At 41.1% G+C, this 15,672-nt stretch overlaps 1 protein-coding gene across 1 annotated transcript; it reads left to right on the top strand.

Annotated features, from left to right (window-relative positions):
- The first annotated feature begins 3,165 nt into the window (after nucleotides 1-3,165).
- cldn5a (claudin 5a) lies at nucleotides 3,166-4,251 on the top strand. The gene has a single exon (XM_085367436.1). The coding sequence runs from the start codon at nucleotides 3,360-3,362 to the stop codon at nucleotides 4,008-4,010; it is 651 nt and encodes a 216-aa protein (XP_085223562.1). The 5' UTR covers nucleotides 3,166-3,359; the 3' UTR covers nucleotides 4,011-4,251.
- The last annotated feature ends 11,421 nt before the right edge of the window (nucleotides 4,252-15,672 follow it).

The following is a 15,672-nucleotide window of genomic DNA, read 5'->3' as shown; positions in this document are numbered from 1 at the left end:
CAAAGTTACAGGCTAACAAAATAAGTAGAACTCAAAAAATAAAATTCAATACGAGAAAAGAAATATCTCAATAAAGTAAAAAAACAAACAAAACGAATTTGAAATAAAAGTAAATTAAATACAATAAAGCAAAAATAAGAATCTATTCAAATACATAATTTTTTTTAGCATTTAAATTTGGAATTAAATTGACATTTTTAATTTTTTATTTTACTTTATTATACAATAAAGTAAAACAGGAAAATAGATGTAAATATGACTTAGAAAATGTAGGGGAAAAAGCACAGCAAATATTAAATGGCATTAAAAATCATTAAAATGAAGTGCACAGTGCAGTGCAAAAAACTGACATTAAAAGATAAAGAAGTATGTTTTTTGCTATGTTTGTGATGGTTTTTGCATAAGAAAGTAGGCTATTGTCTATATCAGGGATGTCACACTCATTTTACATCGTGGGCCACATAATTCGATTCTAAGTGAAAGAACAAGAACTTTTCTTTCAGTTAATTGTTTATCTTTTTTTTTTTTTTTTTTTTTTTTTTTTTTTTTTTTTGGCCTGTCCCGTTTGGCTCTTTTGCCCTCAGAATTGTTGTCTAAAGGCAAAGAAAGATGCCCAACGGATTTACTTTACCAAACTGACCATCCCAGCCTTGCCGTAATGGTCCATTTGATTCACCTTTTATTGTTTATTTTATTTTCACTTACTGAATACGGGACAGACTTGACTGGGGGAAAGAAGGGGAGAAAGAAAGAGGGAAAGAGAAACAGCTGAGAAGAGGGACGGGGGAGAAGGGCAAAAGACAAAAACCAACAGAACGGGCAGAGAAAAAAAAATGCATATATCAATCACCTGGATCACCTGCTGAGAAAGAAAAAAGAAAGCAAGCAGAAGAGAACAAGAGTAATAGAATAAACAACATCACAATGATATATGGGAATATGACAGTAAATACTAAATGTTAAACATTATTGTGCAGCACATAAGATCAACAGAACACAGTGTGCTTTGAGGTAGGAGCCAAAAAGGGTGTAGTTTGTGGGTGTGATCACCCGTGTGTACACCTGTGAGCATGGACGCGCTTGTTTTTTGTTTTTTAAAAGGTTCCTTCATGTAATAATCTGCTAGAGGGTGTGGGGGGGCCACAGCCCCGTCCTCCAGGGCATGAAGCAGGTGTGGATGAGATCAAACTCCAGACATCCAGAGGCCCCCAGAACACAAGAGACCAAGGAAGACCAACAGAGGGGCAGCTGCGCCACTGTCCCGGAAAGAGCTGAGGAGAGTCCCAGATGAGGGCTCACTCAGCAGCCGCGGAGCAGAAGCCAGGGGGGGTTGCAGTGACGCGCCCGTGAGCTCCGCCGGCAGCCAGCTGCGCCTGAGTGACCGAGCCCCAGGCCGAGAGGCCGGGGGCACCCCACCTCCGAAGTGGCCCGAGCGAGCCCCAGGCTCCAGGCCCCGATAAGCGGCCGCCAAGGAGTGAGCCGGTGTGTACCTGGACGCCCATCCCCGGACACAAAGAACCACCAACGCACCGATGTCTGAGGGGGTCCGCCACTGGCAGGGGAAGTGGTGGTAGGGGGAGATAGGCCTCCAAACCTTGGAGGGCCTGAGATGTCCCCAGAGAGGTGGCGCCTGACACCCAACCTGACATATAGACACAGACATACAGGCACACACAGATACAAACATCCATTCCCACCCTCATGCTCTCATATGCACTTACTCCACACTCAACCAACGTGGAGACAGACATAAAGAGACGTTGTACACACGATCACACTCCCCAAGCGTACTCTACAAACCGGGTCTAGGTGCCCCCGCCCCTGGAGGGGGGAACTGCACCCAGACCCAGGTGGTGTTTCCCTTTTCCCTGCGGTGGGGGGAGGCAGACCGCCCCGACTCCGCAGCAGCAGGAAGGCTCCACACTCCAGACCGCAGTCGGACGGCCAACTCCTCCTCCTAGTCCTAGCCCCCCTGCTCCAGCAGGTCGCAGAGAATGGGGGTGAGTTAATTGTTTATCTATTACTTAATTACTTTGGTCTTGTATGAATGGCTATGAGGGAGTTCTTTATCAGGAAGAAAAGCTATAAAACTTGTGAAAATAAAATGAAAAATAAAAATCCTAAATTGACATCACTCTTCATATTTTCAGAAGTCATCCAGTGGGTCCCTGGGCCTACCTACAGTGTTGTAACACATTTACTAATGATTTTGATTTGTATTCATTTGGCCTTTTAAAAAAAATAAAGTACTTCTCTACTTGTTGTATTTGTTATTTAAAATCCCTCAGCCAAGACAATTCTTTCACTGAGAGTTATATTTTGGTAGTACCACCTTAAGCAGATTAAAAGTTCTCCCAAGTTCAAATCAAGCCTGCTACACTGAACATATCCTGGAGTAAAATTCCACTTTGTGCTGGTAGGACTGTATGAATCCTGTGAGGTTTTTAGAATTTGAAATCTGCCTGCACCACCAAGGGCACTTGATAGGAAAAGTCAACTCATTGCAGTCATTGGGCGCAAACCCTCCAGTCCAAACACTAAACGTATAAAATTAGCTGTAGATAGTTTATGAACTTAAAATAATCTATTTAAAAGTGCAAGTTGACTGCAAACGATTGACTGAAGATGAAGGTGAAATTAAGAAAAAGCAACAGCAATAAAGAAAAGCATTAAAAAAAACTCTTGTTGTACTTGTACTTCAAAGATAAGTGGACATATTTAAAAGTCAGATTTGTACTTCTTTTCTGACTAATGGGTTAGACAAATATAATATTCCTATGAGAATAGGTGTGAAATGATAATTATACCCAACAGACAAGTTGCATTATCCTCCATGTCTGAAGAATCAATAGCAAGTGCCGTGATACATCACACCACTGCACTTCAGCTGTTCCACAACGTTAACGCGCACACAGAGGTCTGCCATAAAATCTCTTCACCCCTCTCCCGCCCCCTCTATTCATTGTAAATAACTGTTCAAACGCACAATGCGCTCTGGACCGCTTTATTCAGTCGGTCAACTTCCCTGCGCTTTCATTGGTCCCTTGAGGATGCGGACGCAGCGGATTGGAGGAAAGTTTCTCTCCGAGTCCACACACCCCACCTCACAGATATTCGTGGTCCGGTGCGACTGTGATTCCAGTTGTTTTCACATCCCCTCGCTAACAAAGAGACTGGGAGCTGCTGCCTTACATCTCTGCGTAAACGTAACGAGTGATGCGAGACTAACGACTCACCCTCCTGTATCGAGTTGAGAAGGAAGAAGACAAAAGCAAAAACAGCACTTTGCTTTCAAGGAGAAAAACAAGCGGAGAGTTTAAGCACCTTCACGCGGACCTGACTGAACATAACGAGAGAAAATGGTGTCGGCCGGACTGGAGATTTTGGGACTTTCCATGTGCGTAATTGGCTCGCTCCTGGTGATGGTTGCGTGCGGGTTACCTATGTGGAAGGTGACGGCTTTCATCGAAGCCAACATCGTGGTGGCTCAAACGCTCTGGGACGGCTTGTGGATGTCGTGTGTGGTGCAGAGCACGGGGCAGATGCAGTGCAAGGTGCACGACTCCGTCCTCGCTCTCTCCCACGACCTGCAGGCGGCCAGAGCGCTCACCATCATCTCCTCCGTGATGGGAGTGCTGGGTCTCATGGTTGTGATTGCGGGGGCACAGTGCACCAACTGTATCCGCACTGAGTACATCAAAGCTCGGGTGGTGAACGCCGGTGGGGTGATCTACATCCTCAGTGGCCTGTTTGTACTCGTGCCCCTTTGCTGGATGGCAAACAACATTATATCGGACTTTTACAACCCGCAGGTGCCTGCATCCAAGAAGAGGGAGATCGGCGCTGCGCTCTACATCGGCTGGGCGGCCACAGCGCTGCTGCTGATCGGAGGAGCGCTGCTGTGCTGCTCCTGTCCTTCCAGCGGGAACTCGGGATATTCAGTAAAATACGCACAGACCAAAAGAGCCGCCACGCAGAACGGGGACTATGACAAGAGGAATTATGTGTAGCTATGTGGCTCCCAGGAGGTGACGCCTAATAGTGAACCTGCCGCTTTTGAAAAAAACTGTTTTTTACGGACTTTATCTTTGCACCAGCAGTTTGTTTGTTTTTTTCATAAATTTGAACTTTGAAAATCAGTGGAACCACCTCTATTGTTTTTACACTGGCCCTTCAATACGCTCGGACCACGTCCTTTATGTGTCTGTCTACAGGAGATTAAACAAAGACTATCAACTACAGGAGGTAGCTCACGACGTATATAAAAAAAAGAGTATCTTTCTTAGGTACCAGCTTTGTAAATTCTCGAAATTATTAGTATTTTGAATTGTTTACTGCTGTAACTACATGTTGTTGTTGTTTTTTCTTTTATTGAGGAACTCTAGCCACCGAAAAATATAGGCTGTTCTTTTGCCTTGATGTGCATTGTCAGCACAACCTTGTACAGTAACTGAGAATGTTTGCACTCCCACGCGTTCAAAGACCAGTTTCCTTTAGGGGGACAATTGACAACAATGTCAAAGTAAAATGTTGTGTCAAAGCCCTCATAAATCTCAGATAAGCTTTTGTTTTGCTCAGAAGTTAATAGGAGTGGGGTGGCTTTGAGGCTTGCTCTTATTTTGGACCTGTAGATTCTGGAGATTTGGCCTATATGTGACATGAAAATGTGCAACAGATACAGTGTAGGCTACAGTTTCGAGAACCTGCAACTTTTCCCTTCATTGCAGGAAGTCTTTTGTTTTTTCACAATTTCCAGAAATAAACTTTGTTTTCTGTTATTGATGTTTGATGTAATGATTCCATATTCATGTATCTGAAGATGCAATACTGTTTCATTTTATTAAGATTAAACTGAATATATTGTATATAATCCTCATTTGAAGTGTTTTTTTAGTGCTAAAGTCTGAGTTATGATGGTCTGCAGGGGCAGGAGTGCCCTCCATAGCTGTGTGTAAGACTTGCCGTTCCCATCATGAATCCATAAACCAACCCCCACGGCGGGAGAAAGTATTTTGGTTAGCCATAGAAATCCAGATGACAATACCCATTCAGCCAGAGTGGGGCTCTGCTGTTCAACTCACAATACCCCCACCCCCCTTCAGACCACCTCCCCTCCTCATCCGCAGTCAGTGAAAGACGTTCAAATTAAAGCTGTGGAGAAGCTGCTGCAATCGTTGTCCTGCAAGTCACTCCATTCATTCATAAGTCTTCACATCTTCTTCCACCAAGGTGCTAAGATAGGCGGGCTCCATGACAAATTGGTATAGAGCAATTAGTTTACTTACTTCACAGGCGAGGAATTTACTCAAAACACTGGGGATTACTTTGGTATATTAAGGTAATGAAGTTACAGTCCTATTTAAACAGTGGAAAAATACACAAGATATTCCAATAACAGCTCTCTGATTTAGAACTGTGACTGGATTACAGAAGCTTATGCATACTTGTTTTGCTGGTGACTTACGAATCTTAGCAGGTCATATGCCCTCTTAAAAGTTCAAAATATGGCCACGCAGAGAGGCTGCATACAGTCAGGATAGAGGGCGATCAGTGGACCTCTAGTAACACACATAAGAAATACTTCATGGTAGATTAAAATTATCATCAGAGACTCAGGGTGCCCACAATTGAGGGTTGAATATGCAGTTAAGAAAACAACAAAGGTTTCACTGAGACTACAGCAAGTTTCCAGCATGTTCAACCATATCACAAGGTCCTCATCTATAGGTTTGATAGAATATTTCCATTTCAAGGTCTACTTACTTGCATTTTCTGAAAGATATGAAAAAAGCACAAGTTCAATAAGAAACTGATAAAAAACTGCTCGTCGATTGGACACAGGAGGGCAGAGTGTTGCAAAGAGAGCGGGGGCTCACACTTGCAAAGGCTCTGTCACGTTTAGTTTTTAGTCTTGATCCCTAGTCCTGATCAACACCTGAGAGTCCCGGTGAGGTGTGCAAAAGTGGGTGCTTCATCATGCAGACTCCCAAAGAGGAAAGCCTAAGCTTTGAATTGGATTCTGGAGCCAGTGCAGTGAGATCGGCAGAGGTGTGATGTGAGGAGCTGAAGGATGGAGGAGCTGGTAAGGAGCTTTGCAGCAGCATTTTGTATGAGTGCTAGACAACCCGAGGAGAAGGCAGTGAGCTGCAGTAGTCAAGGTGAGAGGAAATAAAAGCAGGAATAACAAACTCCATTTCACATTTAGATATAATAGGACTGCATTTGTGAAATTAGTCAACTGTTAACATCAGAATTCAGTGAAAACTCGCCACAAAACGTCACTTCAAGATCTCTGATAGCTGGTTTGAGATCACCAAAATTACTTTTTTCCCAAACGGTAAATGGTACAGCTTTTATTTATTGATGTCAGACTGAATATCTTTGGAATTTAGACTATGAATCCAACAAAATGACCATGTTTTTAATGGCAACCTTTGCTTTTAGTCTAAATAATAAAATGTGAGTAATTTGTAACTTCAATAACTGTTAATCATACTTTCATGTTTACCTATAAATGCACAGGTTATCATAACCTAATCTACTTGTATTAGTTGGAATGTTGTTGCACAGTAAAACATGTTCTACTAGACAGAGTAACATAATCAGGCTAAGACTGGCTGACAGTAAGCGCTCACACTTTGTGGCCTGCATGGGTTTTCCCACACAAAGACACTCCCGGGAAGCTGCAGTGTGCTCTGCCTCAGTGAGATGTTTTTTTTTTCAGATTGTTAGTTCCACTCATCTTCACAGAGGGTGACGAAGCACAGTGTGTGTGTCTGTCTGCGTGAGTAACGGGTTAAGTGAGTGTATGTATGTGTGAGTATTGAAAGAGCTGGAATGGGGGTGCACATTTAAAAAAGGCCCTCATTTCTCTTAGGAGGGAGGCAAATAGGGCCGGCGACGTCACTCAATGGACGCTCGCCATTGTAACCAGCCAGAACCTGCAGTTGCCTGGCTACGGGAGCCTATAATGTGGTGGTATGGATGAGCCTAATAAAAGGCCTGGCTAGCAGACATTCCAGTAACTATGGACACACACACACACATGCACATACACACACACGCACACACACACAAACATACGCACAGCCTATCCACAGCAGTCTGGAAGATGAAGGAGGGATTTACTTAAAGCCTTTAATGGTCACTGCAAAAATGGCTGAGACAGCAAAAGCATATTTTCTTCATTGTGTTTTATCCAAAGAGCAAATGTTGCCATATGTTTTGAAACATGCACACAAACAAACGGATGACACAGCACACAGAGAACAACTAAACTTGACCTCCGAGTGAGCGAGAGGCCATACAGTTAAGGCCGTGTCAAAAGGCGATCAGATTGATCACTGATTTCAGATTTGTGTCACGAATGAGCGACGTGTGTTTTTTCATGGTTGAGTTAAGAAGTTGACTCTCATGGCTTGAACCTTGACCTCTGGAGCTGGTCACCGGTCAGGCTGCAGATCGGCTCCCTCCACTGATCAGGCATGATCTAATCGAAGCCGAGCCTCAAACTTCGGATCAGGGTCACAACCCTCAGTCTGAGCTCCTCACACCAGCTGATAACGGCTCTTGGAACGATTGGTCACTTTAAAACTTAACATTACAGGACAATGATATTACAAAGCCTCCAAAGCAGCGTAAACGAGTCACGAAACAAGAGAACTGAGTAATGCTTTTACTGACTGAGTAAGACTTGCACCAGAGCCAGCAGGTGCACACAATCTACAGACCTCCCAGCTGGACACAGCTTACTCACAGACAGCAAAGCCAAGAGTCTGCAGGTGGTTAAACGTGGAGGACAAATGTGGCTTTGTACATAGAGTTAAAGACCCCATGAGTCATTTGTTTGAGAAACAATGAGAGAGCTAGATGGAGATGGAGATCAGAAAAAACAAAACAAAACTCCACGTTCTTTCCTCCAGTGTGTCCAGAAAGTTTACAGCTTGACTCACGGCTTTTTGTCAGAGTCCAGTAGCACGACCAGGCTTCCTGTGCAGGGGGACAGCAGAACAGGAAACAGGAACAGGAAGGAACATGGAGGGTGCGGAGAGGAGGAGAAGGAGTAGAAGTGTAATGTGTGTGTGTGTGTTTGTAGATGGAGCCCTGTAGTTTGGGTAAACTACTCCCTAGGCTTCAGTATTCACACAAACACAGGTACAGATAAATGTATGCGTTTGCATATGACAACGCTCTGTTTTATGCTAGGTTAGTGGTTTGATGCAATCCTAACATATAATTGCTCATCTGTGGGTTGAGAACAGACATTCCTCAAACATTAAAATATCCATCTGGATTATGTAAAAGTGAAGATGTTAAGTTTGTTTACTTTTTGCGCTTCACAGAACAGCAAAGACATTATCACATGTAAACAAACATCAGGTCAAATCTGGAAAATAGGGATACGTGATTTATCTTTTACCGGGAAAAGGACAAATCCCTTTATCTCTTTACCCCTTGAAAGATAACTAGAAGGAACCCTTGAAATGGTTTTTCCGAACCTAGTGTTTCAGGCCTGCTTATTGAGCAAAAAGACTGGATGTGCATCAGAAGTTAGTTTGGGTGTCTCTCTGCCTATGTAGCTACCTGGAAACTACTAATGGTGGTCAAGTCATGTCTTTATTGGTAAATACTGAGGTGTCGAAGCTCGTCATTAAGGGTACAAGGGAAATTATCAAATGTTGCTTTTATGAGGAGAATAGTTAAAAATAAATTCACCCATTTTTATACTGTAGGGGCTAAGTCCAGCATTTAAAATGAGCATATTGTATTCATTTCCTGCTTCTCTTTTAGACGAGCTTAACATGATTCAGAACTCAAAATAATCCTTTTTTTCTTGCACTGGTGCAGCCCCTGATCTCATCCTCTGCCCAAGACAAACTATTTTAGCTCCTTAATCTTTAAGGCCAGTCTCCCTTTGAGCCAACTTTCTTTTGATTGGCTGCATGTCACAAACAGAAGGTCCTATCAAGAAAACTATGTGCTCAGAGCCACAGCATCATATACCTCAAACAGTTTGCAGAAAAATAACCTGTATGCACGTATATACATACACATGAAAAAGAAAGTTATCACAGGACTCTATGGAGTCAAATCTACTTTGGTTCATTGAGTTTTGCAGGTATTTGTTTTTGCGCAGCTCACTTAAGATGAGCCACAATTTTTCAGTCAGGTTGAAGTCTAGACTTAATTGTATCACCTCAATTCTTTTTATTTTCAGCTGTGCTTTTATTTGGTGCTGTGCTTCGGATCATTCTTCTGTTGCATGACAGTCTGGGCCAAGCATTAGCTGACAGCTGATAGAGCTGATGAGAGGTGAAAAGTCTTCAAGGAAATTTAAAGAAGTCCAGACACTTTTCTTTCCAAGCTCCTTAGACAATGATGATGTGGATGACTGAGAACATTCACAGACATCAGACAGACATCATCACATATGACTTCATGATACTTTAGAATACAGAGGAGTTCACGGTCAGCTCAGTGCCTGCCAGGTGCCCACGGCCAGTGGCTGCAAAACAAGCTCAAATCATCACCCCTTCACCACCATGTTTGACCGTTGGTATGAGGTGTTTGTGCTGTTATGGTTTTCTCCAAATCTGGCACTGTGCATTATGGTCAGACATCTCTACTTGGGTCTCAGCTGTCCAAAGGACATTGTCTTGTGGTTTGTTCAGATGTATTTTGCAAACCCTAGCTGTGCTCTCATGCAAGAGACTTTCTCCTGGCAACCCTTTTAAACTATAGCCTGTTCAGGGTTCTTGTAATCGCACCGTCATGAACATTTATTGTGCTAACTGAAGCTGGCAGGATATGAGCTGAAGCTCTTGGTTTTTTTGCAGTATCTTTGAGCACTCTGTTTATGTACTTGTATTGATACAAGTACAATGATATTTGAAATCCCCAAACTTCTAAAACTTTTAAAATGTATCAAATATCTCAAATATCTGTAAGGAAATGTGTATTTAAAGCCATATAGAGAATTATTTGCCTGAACCGATTTTGCAACTTAAATAAAACATTAAAGATTTTTGTATTTTGCTCAATGTACATTTGATAAAGCTCAGATAAGGTTGTGAAAAACAGATTTAGCATGTATTATTTAATAGGTTATTAAAATGTTTATCTACGACATAATTCAGGGACAATTTGACCTCCAAATTCTATTGATGCATTTACTTTATTGGTAATATTTAAATCCTTATGTATACATCATGTAAAAACTATGTAGACAGCTCTCCCATTTTAAACAGGAATACTGTGGCATGTTTAAGAAATCAGAAGATGCATTATGTAGGTCCATAAATATCAAATTCTACTGGACGAGAACTTTCAGTAACTATTACCTGCTGGTAAATATATGATAAAGTGAATTATCCTTTCAAATCTGTATTTGCTTGATGTGTTAACAAGCAACAGGTTCATCATATCAATTAAAAATATGTCACAGATTATTCCCACTTACTTAATTATTCCCAAAAAGCATCTAAACCTTTAAAACTTTAACCCTTCAAATCTCAATATTTACAAAAAGGCATGCCAAATATTTAATCTCACTTTCCCAAAAATGACACAATATTTAGATTTTCATTTATAATTTAAGACAAGCCAACAACATTTCTACAGCGAGTGTTTTCTTAAAAGTGCGATAAACAGAGAGCACAGGGATGGTTGTATCTCAAAAATATGAGCGGGGAGAAATTCAAACAGGGAGTCTCTACTCCTTCCATGCCAGTCTGGGTGAGATCATGTTTCGGTATATCTTCAAATGGACATTCGAAATACCTGGACACATAAAAACTTCATCGCACACATATACGAGTGGGTAAGATGGATGAGTTAAAGTAGTGAATGGCAGCCCTCTGCTGAGATGAAGAGTGCTGGCAGCATGAGGAATGTCTGGGTGTGATCAGGAGACATTTCTGATTTGGCATGGTTAGCAAAACGTATGTTATGTCACCACCAGCACTGTTTATTACTCCTGTTGCTATAAAGGGCTGCGATACAGGCAGTACTTTAACTTTGGCTTCTATTTGGACTCCCGTTCAAACATAGGATATGGCAATCAGTGGTTTAGTAAACAAACACTATCTAAACCACGTACACAAACAGGATCAGGATTTAGATGCACAAAGTGTATTGTTTCTACACTAATTACATCTTGCAGGAAAACTTGGGACTCTTGAAAAGAAAAAAAAACCTGAATTTGATATGTGGAAAAATTAAAGGTAGAACAAGGAAACTCATGTTAGTGTGTGTTTTGTTTTTGTCTTTCTCTTCCTGAGCTTTCTGTCTGTGTTCAGGGGACCATAGGTTATTTTGAAGAAAGAAAGTTGTTCTGCTTGTTATCCATTAAAGGGTATCCTGCATGACTGAGCCACCCACCACAGGAAATGGCAAAAAAAAAGACACTCTCATCACACCCGACTGTGTTTGAGCCTGCCCTCCTTCAACTTCCCTTCAGTTTTTCTGCTTGACATCCCAGTGTGCAAACACACAAATGTAACAGGAATGTCATGCCGATTAGGGTTTTCTACGCAATACTTTAAAAAAACATCCTGTGGAAAGCATATTTATACATAAACAGACCTTGTATTAGTGTAGTTATCATAGTTATACTCTAGATTGGTTACATTATTGTCCACAAGTCTTGAGACGTCACTCATTTCTTTATATTTTGCTTGGAAAATGGGTAAAGGTGCATACATAGAAATACAGTATATAAAGCAGAGTTTCAATTCTAACGAGCTTAAAAGTCAATATTAAAAGTATGACCAGCAAGTTCTTTAACACAGCCGGCACTTAGCTATCTGCAGGCTTCTTGAAGGACGTTCAAGGCTCTTCTTCTTTGCCAGCCTTTTCATTCTCTGTCAAGTTGATCCCACACTGCTTTAATAATGTTGAGGTCGAGGCTCCGAGGAGGCCAGTCCACAACTGATAGTGCTCCAGTGTGTGTGTTTTTTATCCAGATGTGCTTTAGTTGCATTGGCAGTGTTTGGGAACATTGCCATACTGAAAAATTAGGCGGTTTCCAATCAGACCCTTTTCAAATAATACTGCGTGGTGGACAAAAAGCAACCTTTTTCTTTCTGCATTCATAAATCCATCAATTTTGACAACATCCACAACTGGCCTCAAAACATGACAGACACTTCATCGTGATTTACAGATGGCTGCAGACACTCATGTTGTGTCTCTCTCTTGACCTCTTCTGTTCACACTGACAGAAATGTGATCCAAAAATTTCAAAATGTCATCACTCCGTAAGGCCTGTTTTCATTGAGATTCAGTCCAGTTCTTGAGTAATTTGGCATTCCTCAACCTTTTCTCCAGCTCCATCTTGCTTAGTTATTCGAATCATTTCTGATGAGGATTCAATAAACAGTAGACTGATCAACTGAAGGCCCAGAAGCACCTCTCAGGCCCTGCGTCATATCTTTGCTGCTAATCTCTTTTGCTTGAAAGCATTTTAAAACAAAAGAGAACAGACCAATTCAGGAAATAACACCGCCAACTGTGAGAGGGTTTGAAGAGGTTAAAGGTCGTAGGGGTTAGGGATCATTAAGGGCAGCTGTGGGCTGACAGGGTGAGACGAAAGCAGCAGAAGCAGTGCAGGAAATAAAGGTTTTAAGGTGATGATATTTGTACTGTTGAGTTTGTGTAAAAAGTTTGTATAGGACTGTGGATCACGATCTGCTCACAGCATGACGGAGAGACTAAGTCTCTGGCTGTCCAGAGGATTGTCAAAGACAGAGAAGGAACAGGAGTAAAAACAGCTGGTGCTCCTTTTTTATGGATTTTGATGAATGTGCAGATTTCTGAGAGTTTATTTAAAGAAAGGACACGAGCAGGTGAAACAAAAGGAACTACTTATGGGATCAACCAGCATGTAAGTAATTAATGAAACGACATTTTGTTGTTCTATAGGTTGTCATTGTTAGAAAGACAAACTACTCAGGTGTGCCGTGGCACTAGATAAAAAGTCTGATTAACCAAAGTAATTAGAGTTTGCTAGGATCAGGAATGCCTATACATCAAGCGGACCAATAAATGAATGGAGAAAGCCAACACAACCAGAGCCAGTGGTATTTGTGTACATGTCAGCAGATAAGAAAGAAGTATGAGTGCAGAAATGTCAAACACACTAAAAATTGTGCAGTTAGCAATGTTTATGTGTGTTACTGATATGTGTATGTAACAGATTATGTGAATTAAAGTTTATTAAAGGATTAGCGAGCCCTTGTTATGGCAAAACTGAAACACTACGCTTAAACATAAAAGTTGTATGGAGTTTTTAAATGTAGATCATAACAGCGTATCATAAAAGTCAGAAAATACTGTATCAGCCCCCCCACCCCTCTCCCACCACCCACATCATTACTCCACCGACATCCCACAAAGCCCCACTAAGCAGCTCAGTCCTGTTGAGGCAACAGTACTGTTTGTGTGAAGCCTTGAAAAATCTCTTCTGCACATTTACACATTGACTGTATGGTCCTGCCTTTGGGGAGTTGTTTTCCTCAGTGTGTGTGTGTGTGTGTGTCTGGTCTGTAACGTGCCACATTCCTCGTATGCAGAGCAGCGTAAAGGGCAGTGGCCCCACTTCACCAGAGGTGCAAGAGGGGGGTGGTGGAGAGCAAAGTGATTGATGGCTGAGGGGGAGAAGGCCAAAAGGGTGGATGTGCCGCGGGAACATCCAGTGAGCAGATCTCGTTATTTGCAATGTTGTCACGTCTCCATCCTTGTAACAACATATAAATAACAATGTATAAATGTATAACAAACAACAGAGAAAGGTGCTAGCAATTTATAATAAAGCCCATGATGTATTGTGTAATTTCCTGGAAATTACCATCTGGTTTTTCTGAATTAGGGCGCAGTTTACAGCAGCTTCAAATAGTGATTTAGTTGCACAGCAGAACAAGGAGGGTAAAAACAGCAGGTTTCAAAAAGATAGAAGAAACAAATTATACTGTAAATATTTTAGTAACTTTGGGGTATTTTTTTACTTTCTTATAAGGCTTATATTATTGAGTAACCTAACCTGCCCAGCTTACATTGTAATTAAACAAATACATACATATTTAGAGAACTGAATTTTTTGTGCGAATGAAAATCAGAGCAACTGAAATGATTAAAATTAGACAATTTAAATTCAAATATAAGTCATTTTAATTCAATATCAGGTGGCACCAAACATGTTTAATTACAATGCAAAACTATGAGGTCAGGCAACTCAGTGATACACCCCATGCCCCTAAAAGTGCAGTGTAATTACAGTGCAAGAAAAGAGGTGTTGATGGAGGCTACTTGTTAATACAGCCCGGTCCCCAAAACGTACTGTGGAATTATAATGCAACATGAGGATGTTATACTACTTGAAAATATAACACGAGCAGCAAAAATGTGTCTGTAATTACAATGTAATGTAGGACGTTAGGCTACTTTATAATAAAGTCTGCATGTTTTTAATATATCCTGTGTAAATACAATGTAAAATAGGGTGGTTAGACTACTCTATGTTACAATTCATGCCCCTAATAATACTTTGTAATTATTTTTCAAGTTGGGGAGGTTGGGCTACGCAGAAATAAGGTCTTCAAACTTACAATCCTGAGTAATTACAGTGTAAAACTGGAAGGTTAAATTACTCAGTAATACAGCCTGGAACCCTATAAATGCAGTATAATTACAGTGTAACACAGAGAAACCTTCTTTCCTCTAAAACATCTCGAAGTTGATAATTACGGGATATACTTATATGTACTTATAATGTGCCCATTTTCTTCAAAAACAACATTACTTTTCAAAATGTAAATTCAGTTTTTGTGGTTGAATTTCAATGCAGACACGCATCAGGACTGCCTGTAATATGGACATCAAAATAATATATAATTATAATGAGATGGGGGAGTTTATGCTTCCTAATATTATTGTAAAAAAATGATAAAACATACCACAAATTTACAGGCTACTTAAAGATACATCAAATATAATTAGTTTATTTTAAAAAATAAACATACAATGGTTCCTGTCTTCTTCTCATCTTCTACTGCATCTAAAGATAATTATTTTTTGGTAGAAAAAAAAATTATAGGTACTCTTACATGGAAATATTTTTGGAAATTTTTGTTCCACTAAAACGTACAGGTCTTCTTTAAACACGTTAATTACCCAGCAATAAAGAAAGAAAGAAAGAAACTCAATGACAGCGGTGGAAGCAGAAAGGCTGCTGAATTTATGATAATTACATCTCTTAAAATAAACTACTCTGCTTCCTCAGTTACAGTTTGTAACATTATTTCTTCTGGATAACATCACTCTGCTGTGACTGTAAACAGTGTCATTATGGATGTAAGTAATTCTCAGCCAGCCTAGGGAAAACAGCATGACTCGCAGATACTGAGTTAAACCAAGGTGATGTGCACGCCCTCCTGACAATACCACTGTTTGCCTTAACATCCTCCACTGCAGCATGTTTCCGGCCCGCTGCTGCTACTCACTCCGGATTTTCCTGCAAAACCACCCAAACTCCCTTCACGCTGAAGTTCATGATCTTATCCTGATCCAGGGGTGATAGGGATCTAAATCACCCTGCTGGGAGCAGCTCAGGCCTTTCCCTTCCAGTGAGTCTCAAGGGCGGCAGCAAGTCCCCACCAGGGGGCCTGGCCTACATTC

Source organism: Diplotaxodon limnothrissa, linkage group LG12 (assembly GCF_057381915.1).
Source record: "Diplotaxodon limnothrissa isolate DT_005_m linkage group LG12, D_limnothrissa_male_GT1.1, whole genome shotgun sequence".
Classification (NCBI taxonomy): domain Eukaryota; kingdom Metazoa; phylum Chordata; class Actinopteri; order Cichliformes; family Cichlidae; genus Diplotaxodon; species Diplotaxodon limnothrissa.
This window is presented reverse-complemented; position numbering and strand designations above follow the sequence as displayed.